Source organism: Xenopus tropicalis, chromosome 7 (assembly GCF_000004195.4).
Source record: "Xenopus tropicalis strain Nigerian chromosome 7, UCB_Xtro_10.0, whole genome shotgun sequence".
Classification (NCBI taxonomy): domain Eukaryota; kingdom Metazoa; phylum Chordata; class Amphibia; order Anura; family Pipidae; genus Xenopus; species Xenopus tropicalis.
Window position 1 is genome coordinate 101,628,480 of NC_030683.2, and position 14,258 is coordinate 101,642,737.

Genomic DNA, 14,258 nt, shown 5'->3' on the forward strand with positions numbered 1-14,258 from the left:
CAGCAGCAAGGCAAATTTATAGGCAGAGAATGAAGCTAGGAACAAGCTGGGACTGTAGAAAGTTGCACATACCAATAAATCTGTCACCGATATACTTAGTATTTTAAACCTGCTTTTTACTAGATTATGCGGAAAGGTATTCTGTACTAAAGCATCTGATATTTATCTGCACATGTTTGGTATGTCACTGGGTTATTTAGCTTCCATGAAAAATTATGGCTTCAGATTCACAATCAGCTATTTTGTTTACTGCAGTGCTAGTAAGTTGTAGGAGTCTTTCCAGATAGATACTGTAGGTGTATACAGAAATATTTATCCTTGTGCAGTTTTATTCATGCCGTGCTATCATCTTGTCTTGTAACAATTTAAAAGCTACGTTTGATCAATAAGATAAATGAGTTATCTAGGTAATGATGATAAAATGTATGTGGTTAAGAAGAAGCATTGCCATGTGTTTTGTTATATCATTACTGGGTAATATGGGGTAAGCACTGTTTGGCCAAAGGTGAGACATGTAGTACTAAAAATTAATAATTTCAGTATTTGAAAATCCTCACTCCAGGGCTGTATGGGGACACACATTTATACTGGAACCCAGAAAATTTATTTTTTATGTGCTCCCTTTTATAGCACTGTATGACTTGCATACAACCCTTTTCCAAAAAATTGGGATGCCAACCAATGGGATGCTTTGAAAATGACTAAAAGCTATATTTAATTGCAAGTAAAAAGACATATCATATAACATGTTGCAATTGAGGAATGTTATTGTTTCTCATAAATATTTCAGCTCATTTTGAATTTGATGCCAGCAATTTGACAACAAAAGACTGGAAAAGTTGTTTAATGGTAAAAGGAGCAAATCCCGGGGAGGCGGGGTCTCTTAGAAGTAAAGATGGTGAAGGGAACGCCACTCTGTGAAACACTGGGGGGGGGGGGGGGGGGGGACAAATATTGCAACAATTTTAAAATCTGGAGAAATCTCTGTAAGCAAAGAACAAGGCCAAAAGCCATTAGTGAATGGCCGTGATCTCCGGGCCCTCAGACGGCACTGCATTACAAACAGACATGATTCTGTAGTGGGAATCATAGGCTCATAGGCTCATGAATACTACTGAAAACCATTGTCTGGGAACACAATGTGAATTGAGTTTGCAATTAGAATGGAAAAAAAAGTTTTCTTGCGTCTGACATTAGATCTACACTAATCTAACCTAGATCTAGATTTAGAGACCTGGTTATACCTGGCATCATGTATAGGTAACACTAAACAAGTCATTTAGGGGACATTTATCAATATTTTCAGGGGAATAAACAGCAATTAGGAGGAAAACATGTACTCAATCACAACCAAACTTGATTGCGTTTATTCCTGCTATCTCCTTCTTAATCTCATGAGTTGACTCAGTCGTAGCTGTGCTGACAGCTGTAAAGTACAAGCAAAGTACATAAAATGGGCACAAAAACATGTTTGTTGCACTTTGCTCAGTTTTTTAAAGTTGTATTTATTTATTTATTTATTTTAATTTAATTTAATTTAGTTGTTGCCAGAATCACACACTCTTTCAGAATGCTGTACTGCCTGTGTTAAGCAGCTTTACATACTTGAGGCATGGGAGGTTGTGGCACTTAGGTGTCTATTACTGTTGTGAAGAGTACAAATGATAGCACTGGAAAGGCTAGGCCAAGTGTTTCATGGGGTGCTATTTAGCAGCACTTAGTACTCTTGCACATAGGCCTTTGGAAATGACTCCTTTTGTATTCTATAAGTCAAAAGCCCCATGTATCTATTACCCTTTTCTTTTTTCCTTGCTTTTCCTTAGTTTAGTACTAAATTTCAATTGTTACTGTTTACTTAGCCCAAAATGAGAATAACTAACACAAAGATTTCAAAGTAGCGTATCTTGGCTCCAGGACAATGCTGTATTATAATGGCAAGCAACATATTTAGCACTTGGATCCCAGTTGGATCAAGCAGAACTGGAGTGTGGTCATTTTCTGTCTGGGTCAATTCCAAATCATCCAAACTCTTGGAACTTTGAGTATGGTTAAAATAATTCATTCTAATTAAAACATGAGTTTCATTGATTTCCATTCATCATCTTTCTTGATTCTAGAGAATATGCCTAAGATATTTTTTTTAATTTCATAGTTATCTGGCATTCTTCATTTTGAACGTGGCATGTTATGATCTTATTCCGAGATCCGTGATCACGATGATACAAATGTCTGTGCAATTATGTCAGCATTCTCTTTGTAGGAACTAGCAGCTGTGTGTGGTTGTCTGGAGCAGGACAGCATCCATTCTTGCGGTCGGAGGCAGATTAGCAAGTCATTTCATGTTTTGGGAAAGTTTTGTTAAAGTCCAGAAATAGAATCTACATTATATTCTGTAATCTCTGACCAAAAACAAGGAAACGTTAATAGATTGTTTGCATATTTTTTCTTCTCCCATCTTCACATATTTTCTAAGGATATAAATCCATATTCTCATAGATGGATGGTTTATGCCGTGCTGTGCAAAAGATCTTTGTAAATGATCCCATGTGTGTTTATTTGTGATAAAATAGTCTGAAATGTATGAAATGCGTCTCTCTTTGTATTAAATGCTGTTACTATCTAGTAGGTATTATTATTCACAAAAGCAAATACCACTGAGATGCTACAGGGCTCTGCACACACAAGGCAAACACATTTCTTCTCCTCCTTTAGGCCTATGGCACATAGGGTGGATTGGAGCATTCATATCTGATTCTGTAACCTGTGTTTTGAGGTTGAAAAGTAACATTATCTCCATTTTCCTTTTTAACTTATCAGGTGGAGGAAAAAAATGACTCTTGTGTACTTTATAGTTATTTAAGTCACCAATGAGTTCCATGACCATATTAAAGTACGAGGCTGAAGACTGAGTGCTTTTATACAGTTATGGAACACTAAGGTGACTTCTAATATCCTTATATTTGACAACAGGGTATACATTATTTATTATAATACACCAATTTCAATGAGTCATGTGACAGAAATTGCATCACTAAGCACCGTTTCTAAGGATATAATTTACAGGAAATCCATGGCTTTTCTGTATTATAAAAGTATTATCTACATTACTTTGGGATATCCTTCCACATAAATTGTGCAGTAGAAGTCATGACAATATGGACAAGGTGAAAAGCTTATTTTTAGTACTTGAGACATTAGCAAAAAGCAACAAATAGGTTTGGCTTTACATAAAAGTTATCAGTTTATTTGACAAAACAGGAAGTTTCTAATAAATGCGCACTGCTCGGCTGCACTGGGTTTCACATGAGAGGGCTGCAAAACTTGCTAGGCAGGGGAATTTATACAATCTCCAAACTAATAAAGATTATTTATGAAACAAATTTATTAAACATTCACTAAAGGTTGGGGGATATTTTTAATCCTGTGTAATGAAACAGAGGTTTCGCTAAAATAGCAGGGTCACATTCTCAGGGTTATATTAGAAGCAAATCCAGTTTGCCTCTTTGAGCTGCTCATCTTTCCCCCAGTACATCAGTAGGTTACAGTCTGTTTCTATTTGGAGGTTTGACCCTGCTACTGAGCTACCTCATCCACATGTTTACAATTTGGAATTAGTTGATGTTATAGCGAATTGAACAATATAGTGGTCTGTAATGAAGAGAGTGTTGAGAACATATTTGTCATCATATTTGTCATCTTGTAATGAAATAATACACATGAATGTTTCATGTGCATCTTAAATAGATGGAGCAATTGTGTTGGTGTCTATGGAAACTGTATCAGCCAATAGTACCCATATCTCAGTCCCCTCTTGGGGGTAAATCCAAACATACCATGCACTTAAATATTCCCTCATATAAAGGAGACAATAAAACTATGATAAATGCTTTTTTATAAATAAACTATATTTTAAAACAAAAACATGATATTCCCCTGTTGATAGTAGTGCTAACTGGTAAAAACACAACATGAAGCTCTATATAGCAGGGCCTAAACTAGGGTAAGGCAATGGAGGTGGCTGCCTAAAACCAATGGGGTAGGGGGCATAAGCTTGGGTTGGTGAATGAGCAACAAGTGTTGGAATAGAGGTCTGGGCGATGACCAGGTGCCGGGCTTTAGTATCTGACACTGATACATAGGAACCATCTCCATCACCAGCAGAGCATGCAGGCAGTGGATGAGCTACTGGTGGTGGGTGGGGGCAGGGGCTGCTAATCCACCAGTCTTACAAGTGACCCATTGGGAGTCCCTCAGGGCAGCAGTGGTTCTACTGTGGTGATGAGAGGAATGCTGGGCAATAAGGAAGATGTGAGCAGGAAAAGGGGTCCCCCTGCAAATTTTGCACCAAGGTCTGGGATACATGGATATGTACGGAATTGGATAGAGCATAAGGAAAATTAAATAAAGAAAATACTATAATTGCATTGCTATTAGTCATGAAAAAGAAACAAAAACCCACATTATTTCTGTTGAAATGAAAAAAGTCTGCTCAAACCCGGTGCTTTACATACAGGTATATCTGTATCTACATCTAACAAGCATACCGGTTTATTACAGTTATTATCATTTTTGCTCTTACTACAATATATTATACAGGTTGTAAAGCCTTAAATGTTGCCCCTGCCGTCTGGCTGCTAATTACACTTTTTTCTCCATCTTGTCTATCAGACAAAGCCTGTTACCAATTGGCATTTTGTGTTCACAAAGGCAGTGTAATTCTACCAGAATGTCTAGCTGGGAAGTAAATATTTGGATTTGTCTAGAAACACCTGAAAGGAAAGCACATTTGCTACTAAACAATGCCTCATGTCAGACAGCGTGGGCTGCTAGACAGGTACTTTCTCCACCCAGAGAGCAAAGACAGGCAGCTGGCACTATATGGCATTCACTGAATGAGAATGAAAAATTACTTTTAACTATCTTGTGCCTGCCTTAAATTATCTTCTCTAGGCAGTGGCTCAACCAAGGCTGTCTCTCATGGAAAATACAATACCTGTTGAGGCAGCCATACACGGGCCGATCTCTTAAGGCAGGGATCCCCAACCTTTCTTACTCGTGAGCCACAGTCAAATGTCAATGGACTTGGAGAGCAACACAAGCACCATAAAAGTTCATGGAGGAGCCAAATAAGGGCTAAGATTGGCTATTAGGCAGCCTCTATGCACACTATCAGCTTACAGGGGGCTTTATTTGGTAGGAAATCTTGTTTTTATTCCACCAAAACTTGCCCCCAAGTCAGGAATTCAAAAATAACTACCTGGTTTGGGGGCACTGAGAGCAACATCCAAGGGGTTGGGGAGCAACATGTTGCTCACGAGCTACTGGTTGGGGATCACTGCCTTAAGGTCTCCGGTTGAACAGTGGACCTCCTCTATATATAAGAAAAAAAGGGAAGGAAATCCTCTCCTAACCGAGCAGGGCATTTCCATAGATTGTACTGCATGTCAGTTGGGTAGAGAGGTGCCTAGTCAGAGGGGTGCCTAGGGAAGTATTGGCCACTACATTCATACAGATAAAGACAAGAGGTTCTCCATATTCACCCATATAAATGTGTTAAGAACATTGAGACTTTCTGTGCATATAGCTACTGAAAATGATCTACCCTTATAACTACATTATATAAATGTAAAACAGTGAAGCAGTCCTAATACAGAACTGCATCTTTCAGTATCCCTCAACATTTGATTGACTGCTGTAGGATGCTGGACATGAGCCAAACTGCTGTGTGGCACCCAACAAGGTTCCCACTGGGATGGGGGGTGGCTGATGATATTGATGGTTGGGCAGTGACAGTGGTGGCACTTAATCTTAGGTCCATTGGAGAGCTCAAGGGGTCCAAGGTTGTAGTTAGCAGTTGTCCCATAACAGGCTATGACAGATCAATCAATGCAATGTGATTAACTTTACATTGGTATGCATTTCTAATTCTAATGTATGGCTACAGGTTATTTTCATCCCCCGATAATGCTGGCCAAACATAGATACAAAATCAGTTACATTACAGAACTTCAGTGGTTTCCAGATTCAGGTGCTGCCTGCCCCTGGGGGGCCTGAAGTTAATGGGGACTGAACCTAAAAGCCATTTGGGGTAAGATTTTGGAAAAATACCTATTTGCTCTCTTAGAACCCAGCTGCTTATTAGCTCTCCTGAACCCAGCTTGAAAGTCAGTTAGGGTGATATTTGGATTGAGAAACCTATTTGATGTCCTAGATATTATTGTACCCAAAGTGGCTGTACACTGAAAGATCCACTAATTTGGTGAGATCGCTAAATGAGTGGATCTTTCACCAATATGGCCACCTTAAGGTGGGTGATATCAGATTGAGCCGATTGTGTTGATGGGATGAAGAACGTTGGGATGAGGACCACATCAATATGCTGATGTGCTCCTCACCCTGACAGGATTTTTCAACCTGCCCTGTTGACAATTCACGATTTTGGCCAGATAGAGAGCTTCATACGCAGACCAGTAGGCTGCTGAGTCAGACTGTTGGCAACTTTGATCAGCTTGTGTATGGCCACCTTAAAAATGAATGACTGTGAGTATGCATCCTAGTTATGAGCTACAGGGGGCCCAGACCAAGCAAGAGGGGCTTAAACTGTAAAGGTTTGACAAGCACTGCTGTAGGTGTTCATAACCAGAAATATCTAACTATAAGCTGTCTGACTCTGAGGCTGCTTTATCAGGAGTTATGATTTTCTCCAGCAGGGTATCCGTGTCCTAAATGTACTGACTTTCTCTTAGCCATTAATTATATTGTGTCTGAGCCACCTTTGCCACTTTAGCATGACAAATCCCACTTCTTACCTCTAAATGTACACCCTGTAGGCAATCAAACACAATGGTGGCTGGGCTTGCAAGGCATGTTCATTTACTGTTGCAAAAGAATGTGTGTTTATTTGCGTGCCGTCCAAGGCTTCCACCTCCCAGGCTTTGAGAAATTGCTCCCTGTGACTAAGTAATGCCTGTCATTGCATGTGAACTTGATCTGCATACCAGATAATGGCATGTTCCTGTGTTCATCCCAGGCATGCCTCAATTACCAGATGTGAAGCGTGAACCTGGCGCATCATGATATTACGCCTCAAATCTGCTGAGGCACCCCATGCTTTGCTTTGGGCATTAGCTATGCCACACACATTCCTAGCATTCTTTCCTCTATCTGCATCCTGATCATACTGCTCTGTTTGCATTTACTACACTTTACCCTGGGATGGCGGCGCGGCCCCTGCCAGGAGAGAGATGTCTATGCTGGCGGCTGGAAAGAGTGTGTCTACGGATTTTTCAACAGATAGCAATCCTGCTAGATCATTCCTGCATATATTTGAATTTTCTAAATATCCTGATTTTTTTTCTTCTGCCAAATGCATCAGGTTTATGCTGTATTCCCGGCAGGGACAAATATAACATAAGCTTTGAGTACAATGAGTTTAGTACTTAAGTGCTATTAAACAGGGGTTAAATACACACCTATAGGATGCATTTACTTTTTATACAAAATGAGACAGAGACCTATTTTATATGAAAGTGTCACTAGAACTGTTATAATGGTTATATAATGTAAAGTAGTTAGAGGGGTAGTACACATTTAAATTATCTTTTAGTATGATGCGGACATATAATGCTATTTGTCATGAGGTTTGTATTGATCACTGCTCTGTATGCCTCAGTATGCAGCACTGTAGTACATAGGGATATAAGGTTAAGTGGTGTCCCAAATGCAGTACTCAGAGTACAACAGTAGGGTATAGTATTGGACAGTTCTGTACAGTCTGCACTATAATGTGTAGAATACCCCAGTATAATATATAAATGACAATTATATTTCTGCGGCATATGGCACATTCTCTTTTATAGTACATAAATGTAGACCTCGGAAAGGAAGATAATGTGCATTCATTTAGAGAAGTATAAAAGGCTTGTTGTTCCTGTGCCTATTACAATTCCAAATAAAACCTAGCGTTTGGAAAATGTGATGCAAATGGCAGTGTAAATGACTTGAAATTCAAATGGGAAGGATTGCTGTTTATGACAGGTATAAACTTCCAATTATGCGTGCAACATATGGGATTTTTTTGCAGATTCTTCAAAATTCATTAGGTTTTGCAATCTCATATTTTAAACAAGTGTTAATACAAATTTAAAAAAATGGAGTTATGTACTAAAATACACTAAGCTTGCCCTGGAGCAGTAACCCATAGCAACCAGCTAGCAGGTACTATTTACTGGTCACCTTTCCAGTTTAAAAACAAAAATCTTGCTGGTTGCTATGGGTTTACTACTGCTGGGCAAACTTAGTGCCTGTTATTATATATGAGGGTATATGGCCATAGATAAAAAAAAAAGTGCGCAACTTTACTGATTTTATTTTTATTTACTTTTATTTACTGGGCTGTCAAAAAAGGCCAAAACAGAACCTCCTTTTCAGGCCCAGACTTGCAACCGGTGGATTGTGGCAAAAGCCAGAGGGGCTGCTGTAAGATACCATAGACAGTCACTATTTATTGGGTGCTGTTTGGGGTCTGTGTACTTAAAATGCCAGGGCCCATTTTGAATCCCAGCCAAAGCCTGCTACTTTGAAACATTTGTGGATCATGTCCCAAGTACTCTAATTGTTCCCAGTCCCTTGCAGTTCTAGAGAACTGGAGAAAGCGCTAAATCATTCTAATTGACCATATATTTCTATACCATTCAGGTTGCTAATTGCGGGAGGCACTTAGAAACAGCATTATTTTTTGGATAGCAAATGGAAAAACACAACCATCATGCTAAATGCTTGACACGTGGCACACCTACCAACAGTTGGGCCTTTGGCTGTAGGTGATGGGGGGCTGACCAGCTGAAGCCAAATGCACCCAGCTGTTGGTAGTTGTGCCAAGTGTCTTGCAATTAGATTTCTTTAAGGAAGTCATTTTACTCCCCCTCTAAAGAACCGTTCTTAATGCCTTGCACGCTCCACTACAAAAGAGAATTGGTCATTGTATTTTAGTACATGCACAGCTTTGCCTTGGGCAGGGATTAAGGAGATAAAGTTACAATGGCATTAATCAAGACTACATGGCATTAATCATTTCTATGCAAAAAAAAAAATGACTAAACTTACACAATGTCATATAAATCATGCCTGGATATTGCTGCAGAGTTTTATTTAATATCACAAAGATATTTGTGTAAATGTATAGTTGGCTAAAGAAGAGGCTCTTTCTTATGTGACATAGGGTTTAGCTTGGGAAGTGGCCCAGTAGGCATGTGCCATTAAAGTACATAGTAGTCACTAATATACTTGGTGGCTTTTGTTCCCTTTTACCAATCTGCACAGGGGATAACTTATACCTATCTTTAGCTGCAGCCTGAACTATTACTGACACCATCTTTACACCATGAGTGTCTCTGTGATACCATGTTCCTCAATACACTGTAGTACAATTAGAAACTGTTTGAACTAATATGGTATTTGCAGAGCACGACTAATGGTAACATTTCCACACAAAAGAGAGAACCTGATTTTCGTCTTGCCCAGGGAGTTGAAGGGAGCTGTATTTAATTATCACTGCTATGCCTTTTGACTTGTAGCAGTTAAATGTCTGGTGATGAATAATGAGCATTAATACTGATGTGTACTGTAGTTAGATTTGTTTGTTCCCATGCAAATTATGCAATGAGATAATCTAGGGCGCAGTGCCATGTCTTTGCCCCCAGTGTGTGTATTTCTCCAACGACTTGAGCCATCTGAAAGGCATAACACTTTAGCGCTTATTTACCGTCATGGATGCATTTGTGGGAGCTGGATTTTGCACCACAGAGCAGATTTTTTTTCGTGCAAGACACAGAATGCAGCACTTACCTTTCTATAAATATGGTGCAAGTGTTCAGTATAAGGGTTCTAAAAGGTACAGGCATGGAATCCCTTATATGGAAACTCATTCCCCAGAATATACTCTGTAATAATAAAACAGTAGCTTGTACTAAGCTGCATGAATCCATATTGGGGGCAAAACAATCCTGTTGGAATTATTTAATGTTTTATGTAGTGTGTGGATCCATATTATGGAGTAACCCCATATCCAGTAAACCCCAGATCTGCACCCTTTCATACTTCATATTTCTGTCAGTACCCATAGTATGAGAGTCATTTTACATTATAAACGTCTAATAGAGCTATTAAGATAGAAACAGTCTGTTTACAAATTATTATTGCTGAGCAACTTAGCCAGCGTCTGGGCTTTTACAGCTGCATTCACTTAGCATTCAGCTATCAGGGCATGTGCCTGTATTATTATAACTACCCAGAATTCCAAGGTGCAGGCTGAAAATCTTATATTGTGCTTGAAATGTGGGTTTATATCTAGCAAATATCTCATTGCACAGTATTAAAGAAGCTTTGCAGAATAAGCCCTTTTTTTTACAGGGAGCAGGGTATATGGATATTACACCTTTCAACTCACTCTGATGAAAAAGTACATAGAAAATGTAATATACCCATTTCTGTGATGGCATGAAACTATTAACAAGAATGCCTGGCAGAGCTACAAGATAATCTTTCCTATGTTGCAATGCTGTGGCTTTAATGTGCCCATAAGTGCAAACTGCTAACAGACTGGCAGGTGTTACATAGAGCCATGTGTACAAGCGGGCTCCTGAGCTCCAGAGACAAATGAGGCAGTAAGGGCTAACTAATTAAAGAGTGCAAAGTACAAAGCTAAGCACCGTAAATGAGTAGGTGTAAAGGAGAGCAGAAGGGGACAATGGAACAATGCTGTGTTAATTACAGGGGCTCTGTCATTACATTTTATTACCCCTTTGAATGAAGGCTTACAGACTTGGATCCTAGTTTGAGTGTTTTTGCCGGCTGCCATATTGCGTCATAGAATCTTGCTGGTTGTTTCGTGTATCTGCCAAGTTCAATATCAAGTGAATGATATCCACATAAGGGCAAATAATCTCCTGAATCCACTGTGGGCGACTGATCTCCTAAAAATGCTTTCCCACTGGCAATAATGTATATCACCGAAGGGAAGCTGCATTGCTTTAGTTTCCTGAAGGAGTCTAACATTTCCATGCAAGGCAGCTTTAACCAAGAGGATATTTGCAGTTCATTTTAGCTTATTACAGGACAGTAGTCTCTTTATACACAGGGAACCTTTTCATCAGTGAGTGTCAGTGGTGAATAAAGACTACGTTTGGTACTGGTATGTGTTCATGGCATGGCCCCCCTAGAGCCCCCCCATCACTCACATGGCCACCCCTCTGTGCAGTAATCTGAGGGCGAGCAATTCATTTTTACATTACTTGCCCTATCTTGCCCTTCACAGAGAGAGACATATGGGGTAGATATGGTGTGTGAATAACTGCATTCTGTATTTCCATCGGAAAGTATGCAAGAGCCTGGTGACTTAAAGAACATCATTAGTTTAAAGAATTTGAAAATTTCTCTACAGAAGACAAAAAAAGCTTAAAAAAAACTGCAAAACACTGTCCCTCATGTTGGACTCCTGCTCAGGGGTTCACTTTTTTAAAATAGAAAAAAAAGGGTTTAAAGGGCTAAAGCATGCATCTGTCTACACCTGTGTGCCGAACTGTGACACCAAACATTAGTTACCCTACACATCAGTACCTTTACAAAATAATTTTAGCTAGAATTTCTCTTACATGTATTAAAAGCTGTTAAAACTCTGCTATTTCCTCACGCACCCAGAGGCCTCTTGAGGCAGAGCTGCCAACTCCCTCTATTTTATCGAGAGTTACCCAATTTGGCCCAGATTTTCACAATTTCTCCCTTGTGCGTGTGTGAAAAACCATCAGTGGTGTCATCAGGGGCCATCTGTACATGCGCAATGAACAATTATTGGCTTCAGAACAGTAAATGCACATACACAGTGTGGCCGTGGTGATGTCATTCCGGTGAAAATTTTCGGTTGTTCACCTGGACTGACAGGTCTGCTTTAGGTTTTATATATCTCGGACAAATAGTCCACAGTGGACAGTTTAAGGCTAATATCCGATAGAGTGAGTTAGTCGCCCGCGATAGATCTCTGCTGTGATGTGCAAAGTTGCCTGCAGGAGAGGTCCTATACTATGCAGAAAAGGTTATTTTACTAGTATGTAAAGAGACCAGACAACCAACCCTGGCACGGTGGAAAAAGACTATACATGAAGTCCTTGCCCTGCAGAAAGGGGTGTATATGGCCATGGGGTGCCCAGATACATTTATTGCCATTTGGGGTCCATGGCTGGTATAACCAGAGACAGTAGCCGACATAGAGTAAACTGGCTTGTGTACCCCGTGTGAATAAGCCCAGACCAATATTCTGCCTGTCAATCACCTTAGCAGATAACCCAGTAAATGTTTTGACTGTTTGATTATCTGAAACCAGATGTAAGACAATTCTTCTTTCTTCTCATGTCCTTTCTTGATGTAAAAATCCAAAAATAAAAACTTAAAAAAAAAATGTATTAAGAGCTGGGAAGCACAACATAAGTCATGCAATTAAACTGGAGAAGTAATCAGTTCCAACACTGAATGCTATGTTACATGGCAGCAGACTGAGTCACTAGCACTACATGCAGTTTATATGGCGAGTAAAAATGCTCTTGTGCTGCGATATTGAGTATGAAATTAGCATTGGGAGTAAAATAAAGCAGGGCTGGTATGACAGGAGTGCAATTCCCATTGTAAAAGTTATATGTGGAGTACAACACATTCAAGCCAAACAAAGGAAATGTCTTCCTAAAATTTGATGCATTTATTTCCTAAAATCTGGTTTGAATTAAAAGTGTTTTTATCACCCTCCAGTTTCTAAAAAAAGTGTTAAGTGGAACAGCCTGGCCGGACTCCTGCCTCCTTACGGTGCCCTGAAGCTGTCAGCCTGGAATCTGACTCTGTCTCTCATTCTTTTCTTACTTTTTTTTTTTTCCTTTCCTTGCTTACTGCTTCTTTTAGTTAGTTTGTCAGAGAGCGTGATGTCATGGAGTTGTGCTTTTTGGCTTTCAGATTTAGGGGCTGTCCATTACCTGCGGGAGGTGGGCCTGAGCTTCATATCCTAAAAGAAATATGTGGGAGGGACTGGAAGCCTCCCCGGTGCTTCAGAACACAGAGTAAAAACACAAACTCATAAGGCTTTATGCCGGAGACAAGCATTTTGTCTTCATGTTACTTACTGAGTAGTCCTGACTTGACCATTCCTTTCTGCTAAGTGGGATTTCAGCTTCCCTTGTCAACATGGTGTATTCAGTGTACTCTTTGCTATTGCTGCCCTGCCTCAGCATCTTTATGGGTACCACTTTTATCTCCGGCACGTGGCACCTCAGGAGTAACTGCTACCCCTGCTACTTGCGGAACTCAGGATATGCTTCCATCCATACTGGCAGTTCAAGGCAAGGTAAGTGGCTGCTCTTTTGGTCTGGCTAGTCTATGGATGTACACATCCAAACACAAAGTATTATATTGCTATCCATTCAGATTGATGTATGAGGAATGCACTTGTACAGTATTACTACAGTACATTGATCAATAGTATATAGAGACTATCATTTGTCGATAAAATATTTAATGTCGATAATTCTTACCTTACATTTGCAATATGTATGCTATTCTTGTCTTAGATCCAGAAAAAAAAGTTGACCCCTTTTAACTATAAGGGGCTAATTGTAGTAACAATTAAATCATTATACTTTATTTTACACTATTTTTATGACAGAGTAGGGAATGAACTGCGCTAATAACTTTATTGGAAGGGGTTTGTGTATACTTGTAGCACAAGTTAATACAATGATCGCATTGTTTTGGCTATCATTCTCTGATTGCTGTGTATAAAGTACAGTATTGCCTGTGCCAGATTCTGTCCAGCGAGAGAAGCAAATCTGTCAGTTCTCTGAAACACCGGATTTATTTAGGATACACATGCTGCCAGAATGGGCTGTGCTTAATATTCCTGGTGCACAGATTGCTGTGTTGGGATTTTATTTTATTAAGGCGTTTAAGACTCAGATACACGCTGCTTTGTAAGCATCAAAAGTGGGTGCAGCAGCAACACCTTACATATAAAGCTCTTGTCTTTCTGTGACTCTTAATCTGCACTGTGCAGGCTACAGTGAATACCTTTCCCACTGACAGTGCTGAGACACCAGTATACACGAGGGGCTTCTGCAGTTTCCTTCCTCGGTTCTGAAAGTAATTGTAAACTGAAAAAAAATAAAAAAATACTTCCTTTTCTGAATTCTTCTAATTAAAGTAGAAGGAATTGGTGGGGGGGGGGG

The 14,258-nt window shown here is 39.7% G+C and overlaps 1 protein-coding gene across 2 annotated transcripts in view; it reads left to right on the forward strand.

The window, feature by feature from the left end:
* The window catches only part of megf6 (multiple EGF-like-domains 6), a 256,246-nt gene that overhangs the window by 163,317 nt on the left and 78,671 nt on the right, over positions 1-14,258 (forward strand). Inside the window, exon 1 of one of the 2 annotated variants that reach the window (XM_004916199.4) lies at positions 13,042-13,381. The exons of the other annotated variant lie outside the window; for it this stretch is intronic. Coding sequence (XP_004916256.2) covers positions 13,222-13,381 — 160 coding nt within the window. The 5' untranslated portion in view covers positions 13,042-13,221. Of the gene's footprint in view, positions 1-13,041; positions 13,382-14,258 lie in introns of those variants that run through there. 2 annotated transcript variants of the gene reach the window in all.